The 8664-nt window shown below is 37.9% G+C and overlaps 1 protein-coding gene across 18 annotated transcripts in view; it reads left to right on the plus strand.

Moving 5' to 3' along the window:
• Positions 1–8325, plus strand: part of esrrga (estrogen-related receptor gamma a) — a 240669-nt gene extending 232344 nt beyond the window's left edge. For all 18 annotated transcript variants that reach the window (XM_072265109.1, XM_072265118.1, XM_072265116.1 and 15 more), the window contains 2 exons: positions 2614–2883; positions 5315–8325. In XM_072265109.1, coding sequence (XP_072121210.1) covers positions 2614–2883; positions 5315–5559 — 515 coding nt within the window. In that variant the 3' untranslated portion in view covers positions 5560–8325. The remainder of the gene's footprint in view (positions 1–2613; positions 2884–5314) is intronic.
• Positions 8326–8664: the final 339 nt, after the last annotated feature.

Consider the following 8664-nt stretch of genomic DNA (forward strand, 5'->3'; position numbering starts at 1 on the left):
CTGTTCAGAAATTTGATGATGGAAGAGAAGAAGCAGTTGCTAAGTCATTGAGTGTGGGTCTTCAGGCTCTTGCACCTTGTCCCTGGCGGTGGTAATGTACTTGATGGTGAGATCCCTTATTGATTGACACTGCCTTCTTGAGGCACCTCATCTTGAATCATCCTCGATGGTGGGGAGGTTTGTGCCCACGATGGAGCTGGCTGAGCCTACAACTCTCAGCAGCCTCTTGAGATTCTATGCTTTGGAGGCTTCATACCAGGTTGTGATGCAGCCAGTCAGAATGCTCTCCATTGTACATCTTTAGGAATTTGCAAGTTTCTCCGGTGATGTTTCAAATCTCTTTGCACTCCTAATGAAGTAGAGCCACTGGTGTGCTGTATTTATGAGATTACCTCAATATGTTGGGTCTAGGACAGATTTCCTCAAATGCTGAAACCCATAAACATGAAACTTCTTTCCGTTTCTCCCTCTAAACCCTCAGTGAGCACCAGGGTGTGTTCTCCTGACTTCCTCTTCCTGAAGTTTAAGTCAATTCCTCAGTCTTGCTGACATTGACTGTGAGGCTATTATTTTGACACCACTCAACCAGCCAATCTATCTCACTCCTGTACACTTCCTTGTTGCCATCTGAGATTTTCCAACAACAGTAGTGTTCACAGCAAAGTTATAAATGGCATTTGAGCTGTGCTTAGCCACACAGTCATAAGCATAGAGAATAGAGCAGTGGGCTAAGCACACATCTTTGAGGTATGTTTGTGTTGATTTTCAGCGAAGAGTGTAGATATGTATCTATGGTTTCATATTAATAATGTGGTATTAAAGTACAATCACACTATAATATAGTAAAGCTATCTTTGAGGTGTATGTCTCGCTATTAAATAAAGGGTAGAGGGAGTTGCCCTTTCTTTCTAGCCAAACTATGATTTAAACTATTTAAATTTTAAAAAAGACATTCAGTTTCTCTCTCCAAGCAGGCCCTTTTTTTTTGATTACCCATTGGTGCTGCTTCATGCACCCATGCTAAGCTCATCAACTTTGCCACTGACTTCCACCCTGCCCTTAAATGCACTGGTCTATTTCTGACACCTTCCTCCCCCTTTCTCGATCTTTCTGTCTCCATCTCTGGAGAAAAACTGTCTACTGACATTTTTTGTAAGCCTTCTAATTCCTATGGCCATTTTGACTTGTATCTCTTCCCAGCCCATCTCCCATAAAAATGCTATTCCCTTTCCCCAATTCCTTTGTCTCTTCTATTGCATCTGTTCCCAGCCTGAGGCTTTCCTTTCCATAACATCAGGGATGTCCTTCTCCTTCAAAGAATGTGGTTTCCCTTCCTCCACCATTGATGCTGCCCTCACCTGCATCTCCTCCATTTCCCACACACCCCATCTTCCCGCCACCTTAACGGTGCTGGAGTTCCTCTTGTCCGAATCTACCACTCCATGAGCCTCCGCATGCAACACGTCATTCTCCATAACTCCATCCATCTCCAAAGGGATTCTACCACCAAACACATCTTTATCTCAGCCACATTCTGCTTTCCACAAGGATTGCTCTCTCTGTGATTACCTTGTCCATTCATCCTTTCCCACTAATCTTCCTCCTGACATTTATCCCTGCAGGTGCCACAGCTGCCCATCCACCTTCTCTTTCACCTCCATTCAGACCACTAAGTAGTCTTTCCAGTGAATATGCTGGGGTTGTCTATTGTATCTGGTGCTCCTGCTGCCGCCTCCTCTACATTGATGAGAGCCGTTGTAAATTGGGGACTGCTTTGTTGAGCACCTTGGCTCCCATCCACCAAAAGTGGAATTTCCCAGTGGCCAACCATTTTAATTCCTACCCCCATTCCCATTCCATGTTGGTCCATGGCCTCCTCTTGTGCCACGCTGAGGCCACTCTCAGGGTGGAGGAGTAACACTTCATATTCCGTCTGGGTAGCCTCCAACCTGAAGGCATGAACGTCAATTTCTCCTTTTGTAATTTTTTTTCCCTGTCCCTTCCCTCTTCTTATATTCCCCACTCTGGCCTCTTACCTCATCCCATCTGGTTATAACCTCCCCCGATGCCCCTCTTTCTTCCTTTCTCCCATGGTCCACTCTCCTTTCCTATCAGATTCCTCCCTCTTCAGCCCTCTTTACCTTTCCCACCTTGTTGCTTCACCGCTCGCCTTCTAGCTAGTCTTCCTTCGTCGCCCCCACCTTTTTATTCTGGTGTCTTTCCCCATACTTTCCACTCCTGAAGAAGGTTCTCAGCCCAAAATGTTCACGACTTATTCATTTCCATAGAACCTGCTTGACCTGCTGAGTTTCTCAATCGTTTTGTACGTGCATGTGTGTTGCTTTCGATTTCCAGCATCTGCAGAAGTTCTTGTATTTTTGAATACTTTTTCCTTTTGCCCCTTACATCAATTCACCATCAAATACTTACAGAACTGAGCAAGTTACTTCTCTAGTGATTATGCAGTGTCCATTGGCCTGATTCAGTGTTTTATTTGATAGATGAGAAAAGTGGTTTTAATCATGGACTGAAAGTAATCTGATTCCGCCTTAGCTAAATTCATCCATAGTTTATGACAATGTAACACTGTTATGTCTCTCTTTTCCTTTCCAGGATTCTCTACATTATCTCTGGCTGATCAGATGAGTCTCCTCCAGAGTGCCTGGATGGAGATTCTGATCTTGGGGATTGTGTACAGGTCACTCTCTTTTGAGGATGAGCTAGTATATGCTGAAGACTACATCATGGATGAAGACCAGTCAAAGCTAGCTGGACTTCTTGATCTGAATAACGCCATACTACAGCTGGTAAAAAAATACAAGAGCATGAAGCTGGAGAAGGAAGAGTTTGTCACCCTCAAAGCTATTGCACTTGCTAATTCAGGTTGGCGGATTTGGCACTGTTTCAATATCATTATCTTCCCTGTCCACCCTACCCCATCTCTATTAGCATGTTCTGAGTAGGTGACTCCCCGATCTAAGCAAAAATGTTTTGTTTTAGTTTAAATATTTAACACTATATTGTAATGGAAATTGAATTATTTTATCTCTCAAATTGATTACATCCTGTTACATCTCTTACAACATAAATTAGCGTATTCAGTATTGAACAAAATCAACTAACAATGTACAAGAAATTGATATCTTCAAGAACAGTCTTGTATAATATGAATCATTGCAGATTATTAATTATGTTGCTGATTTTCTGTGAGACAAACTATACCACTTCTTGCATATTTATGGATATGCTTTCAGAAGCGGAGCCTGTTTTCAAAGAGTTGGAGTTTTGTTTTCAATGCAATGCCAACTGCATCTAAAAATACATCTTTTTCCTCTCTGTAATGAATTGCACACACTCTGCACCAGCATAGAAGAGGTTAACTTTTTCAGCATGCATATTATGCACATTTGAATTTAAAGTGCAGGAACAACTGGGAATGAGTCATGAATAAAATCGTTTGTGCTTTGTTGTTTTTTTTCCCTTCTCCCCAATGCTTTATTGCAGTCTTTAGGCACTTTAGCATTTGCATAAAGTTCATGATAGATCACTCTTTAATAACATGCTGATCGTTAGCTACCTGAGTGTCAATAACAGCTCTGATGTTGTGTACTGTTGACAATCACGCCATGTCCCTCCGTTTCCCCCCTGCCTTCTTTTGTTTTGACCTAATCTTTGAACTTTATCTTGGTTGCCGGCCAGTAGTTTTCTGTTTAATTACAAGAAGGAAACTGTCAATAAAATCTGTTAAATGGAATGCAATGAGTAGCTGAATGGGAGGACAGCCATTTGTTCAAATTCTACAGCATTCAAGGTATTGACAGTTTGTTTTCTGAGGCCATATGTGCTGATCAATCTCAGGCTGGGCTCAGCCACGCTGAAAAATGAAAAACCAGATTGCTTTTGCTTATTTTCGGATGACAGCTCTTGATTTGGTGGGTCCGAGATGAACCTTCTGCCAAATTGTACCCCAGAGAACTAAAGCGTGACTGTTTTGAAAATTATTTTTTAATTGATTTTGTAATTAACAGTTCATCTCATATATTGATGCACAAATTCCCAGATTGATGGGAGGGAAATTGTTTCAACAAAAAGTTGCACTTTTTCTATTTGTCTCAGCAACTGTTGTTGGCACTTCACTGCTGTGATAAGGAAAATGACATTTCCAAACTCAGCATTTTCAGACAAGTAATCCACTTTTATTTCGACTTAACTGGGCATTCACCTTGATTTTGATTTAATTTTGTCTGGTTATGATGTATATTTGCACATTGTCTGTCTTGCATGACATATTAATATACTAAGGTGTCATAAAATGGGGTGTAAGCTGCTTCACAACAGGATCATACTGTAGCTGTGTGATAATAGATGAGGCTTCTATTCTTCTGGATTTTAGCACTTCAGGAACTGTAAAGTTGAAGTTATAAGACTTATCTTTGAGTGCTGCAAATGCATCATGATGTGCTGCATTAATTTGAAAGAAAGTACTGCAAGAAGATTAATTATAACAATCTTCGTATTTTACAAACAACAGATTTTGAGGAAAATGCCAATTTGTTTACCAGCAGCCAAACTCTCAATGCCCAGTCCTTTTGCAGTAGTCTACTGGTGATTCACTGTGTATTAAATGTATTCCTCAAACTGAGCAAAGTATAGAAACATATAATAGCAAAGTACAGTTGCACCAAAATAAATTGATTAATATAACACAGAACTTAATTATTCACTTCAAAGAACATAAGGAGTATTGCAAACAGAACTTGATATTCAGATAAAATCCAGTTTTCTGCAATTTTATCAAAAGCTGTTACTTTTTGAGTGTTTGTTTTACCTCTATAATTGCGAGTTTAAATTTATTCCAATATCTGATGCTCAGATGAAATTTTCATTGACTATAAAAGATAGTGCTTCTCCTTTTAAGTATTGTGCTCACTCTCTGTTTCAAGTGTTCCTGAGAGTCTTAACCACATCTGATTCAAGAGGTGGACAATAAATAAAACTTAAATGTTAAAAAATGTTCCTTAGTACTTGATTAATTTTATGAAATTTAAGCAGCTGTTTGAAGCTCAAAATCTGCAGAATTTAATGCAGACATTCAACAAATAGATAAATGAAAATCCACGAAGAGATCTTTCATTTAAAGTTTGAGGACAATTTGTTTAAATCAACAATAGTGTGTGTTTCAGCTGAATGATCCATGTTTCAATCGGATATGAAGCACTTTGTATTTGAAACAAGTCGCTATGCAGATGTGCATATTTCTCTTTAATTAAAGTGGCATTAAAGAGTTTTCCTGTTTGGTTTTATTGTCTTGCAGATTCAATGCACATAGAAGATGTTGAGGCTGTTCAGAAGCTGCAAGATGTCTTGCATGAGGCACTGCAGGACTATGAGGCTGGGCAGCATGGGGAAGACCCACGCCGTGCTGGTAAGCTACTGATGACGCTTCCTCTTCTCCGGCAGACATCTACCAAAGCTGTGCAGCATTTCTACAACATCAAACTGGAAGGCAAAGTTCCCATGCACAAACTATTCTTGGAAATGCTGGAGGCCAAGGTCTGACTAGAGGAACCTCGGCCTTCCCATGAAAACATACAGAATGGGTTAGGCCACAGCAAAGGGAAGAAACATAGGAATTGAAACAGACAAAAGTTAACTAGTGTTTAATTGAAAAAAAACTGCACTGATATTTAGCAGTATGACTGTGAAGCAGCTTTCAACTTCTCATTCTTCTAAGATTTTTTTCATGCAGATTTTGCTGTTGAAATTTTTAATGAGGTCTCTAAATGAAGAGAGAGAAGGAAGCCAGCCCTGCCAAAGGATGGGAATCCATAATATGGATGCCACTGAATTAATAAGAAGAAAAATATCCCCATCAACAAAGGATTCAGACTGACAACTGTTTTACCTAACAGTACAGCGCATTGACTGGATGCAGTATTAGGTTCCATATGAACAGTCTGTAATTAGGCATCGGAGCAGCGTTGCATTGGCTGCTTCTCATTGCATTTTTTCCACCTTAGATCAGTTACAGCCATTTAATTCCTTAATTGTTTTCAAGTCTTCCAGATATTTCTTAGGTTAGGAACTATGTCTATTTCAGGGAATAGTAAGCTTTACACAGTCATGCAATACTGAAAATACTGCATTTCTTTGCTGGCTGGAAAAACGATGGACAGTTATGAAGAACAAACAAAACTTTTTTTAAAACCTTTGTTGTTGATGTTGTTTATGGGTTTTTTGTACCAGCTTTACCACTACAGCCATTTTATTAATCTGTGAATTTATCTTAAGCAATAGTGAATGAGAAGGTGCATACTTTTTATGAATGCAATTTATGTTGAGTGCCAGTTCAGTCAAAATCCTCAACTTCTTTAACATGAGTAATGCATAACTTCAAGATCACTACTGAAATTAGGTTACACCTTTATTGATAGATTAGTCAATCTGACAATTGAATCCAGTGCAACAAGATTATACACTAGCTTATCCCAGCATATTTTCGAAATATGGTACTAATGTAAAATAATGTACTTTGCAGACATATTTATTAACCATTCAAAACATGACTGTTAAGGTGTAAATTTGATTTAGCGACTAATCAGATGTTTTTCCTCCCCTTTAAAGGCTACATTTGCTACATTTTAAAAACAAACAAAGACGCTAACCTGTACCAAGTACTCAAATGTCAGTATTAGTAGCTGCTCCCTGTTGTACCATGTGACATCCTCTTCTGTGTACACATATGTAATCAAAGATTGTGAGCCTAACCTGAGGTCATGTATTGGAAACAAAAAAAAATGTTGTAGTTCAGCTTGCAATGTTTCATGTTTGCTGTGTTCTTCTAATTTTAGTTGAATTCAAAGACTGTTGTCTTGTTCTTATTGTGGTGTTAGATTCTTGTGATTGTACGCATTAGACACAGGGTAGAATTAGAGACAGTAATGGATGTAAAATTCCTCAGGAGATAGTGTATTCTATTCCTTACTGGTGATAAGATTGCTCCTATTAATAATAAGAACAAATAGTTTAAGAATCAGAACAAATATCTCTTCTGACAATACACATTTAAATCATTAATTTAAAAAGGGATATTTTGTGTAACAGTTTATTGTAGAATAACAATGTATATCTTAGAAAAGAATTTGAATATTTCCAATCAATAGGTAAATGTCTAATTTTTAAATGCTGTAAATATAGCTATGTTCAAACATCTCAAATAGTTGTTAAAACCAGCTTTGTGTCGTTACAAGTTTTTGGTGCATACAAGTTTCCCAAACTACTGCTACATTGTGTGCTTTGAACAAAAAAATAAGAAAAAAGACAAAAAGGTTGACGGTATGCATCAACCTTGTGCTATAAATACTGTGTATCATTAGCCGTACGAGACTATATAGTAGATTGTGGTTTCTCAGTAGAGAATTGACTGTACTGTGATTCTAGACTTTATTCATCATTAGCAGCTCATTCAGGTGGTCAATAACTTGAGGTTTATAGCTGTAATAGGGAACTAAGAAGCTGGCACGACCCTTAAAAAAAATCCAACTCCTGGGAGTAAGGTGCTGATTTTGAGTAATAGGAGCTTAGCTCTGTGGAGTGCAAGGGAAGGATTTAAATTTTATTTTGTTCAGCTTATGGTTAGAACCAGCAGCAAAATCTCACTTACCAGTACTCAGAGCAGCAAACTCAGATATTTAAAATGGTTCTACGTTTTAAGCTGTATCTATTTTTTTTCTCCTTTCTTTACAATTATCTTTTTTTCTGTTTAATTATGGCAATATGATTGTGCGACTCCTTACTGTTGCACTTGCATTTCAATCAGAACAAATATTTATTCCACTATTTGCATTTTAAAAAAAGACAAGTTTCAAAATAATATGAAAAAATTATAAACAGCTATTTTTCTTATATAGAAGAGAATGTTGGGTGTTGGTGGTTGTATTTAAATTATTTATGCATCTGTGTTTACCTGCCTACAAAACAATTTACGGCAGTCTTACATGCAAAGTTTAAAAGCAGAGAAAAAAGTTTTAAAAAAGCTACAAATACCAGGAGTTGAAGTTTAATCTGTAGTGAAAAACCATGTCTGTAGTCTAGACAAGCTTTGTGCTTCACATCTGTAAACAATCAACTGTATATTTTTGTGACGTGTATCATACTGTGTGCTCTGACAGATGTCCATTTGTGTAAATGTATTTATTTTATATTGTATATATTGTTAATGCAAAAGGAGACAATGATTCTGTAACTTTAATCAGTTCCAATGTGTACTCTAATTATGCCTTTCAGGATGATGGTAGAGCAATATTAAACAAGCTTCCACTTTTACATGCTTGATTTGGTAGAGTGTGTGTTTTTTGGAAGAAAAGATCTGAACGAAGCTGAGATAATTTCGTTGCTTGTTCTACCTTTATAGTTCCATTTCACATTTACATATCTTCTTCCGTCATAGAAGGTAACTTCTGTCCATCTATGCCAGTGTTAGAGTAATCCCATTCCTCACTCAGGTCTATAGAATCTCTTCAGTGTCAACAGAGGAATTCAGAATTTCCTAGTTGATCGAGTAGATCAGCTGTGGTCAGATGTTGTTGAAAACAGATCTTTGATTGTCAAATCCAGCTTGTCTTTCATTGCAATCCACACATCACCACATTATAGTTGTGTTTT

The sequence above is a fragment of the Mobula birostris genome, chromosome 8, assembly GCF_030028105.1.
Source record: "Mobula birostris isolate sMobBir1 chromosome 8, sMobBir1.hap1, whole genome shotgun sequence".
NCBI classification, from domain to species: Eukaryota; Metazoa; Chordata; class Chondrichthyes; order Myliobatiformes; family Myliobatidae; genus Mobula; species Mobula birostris.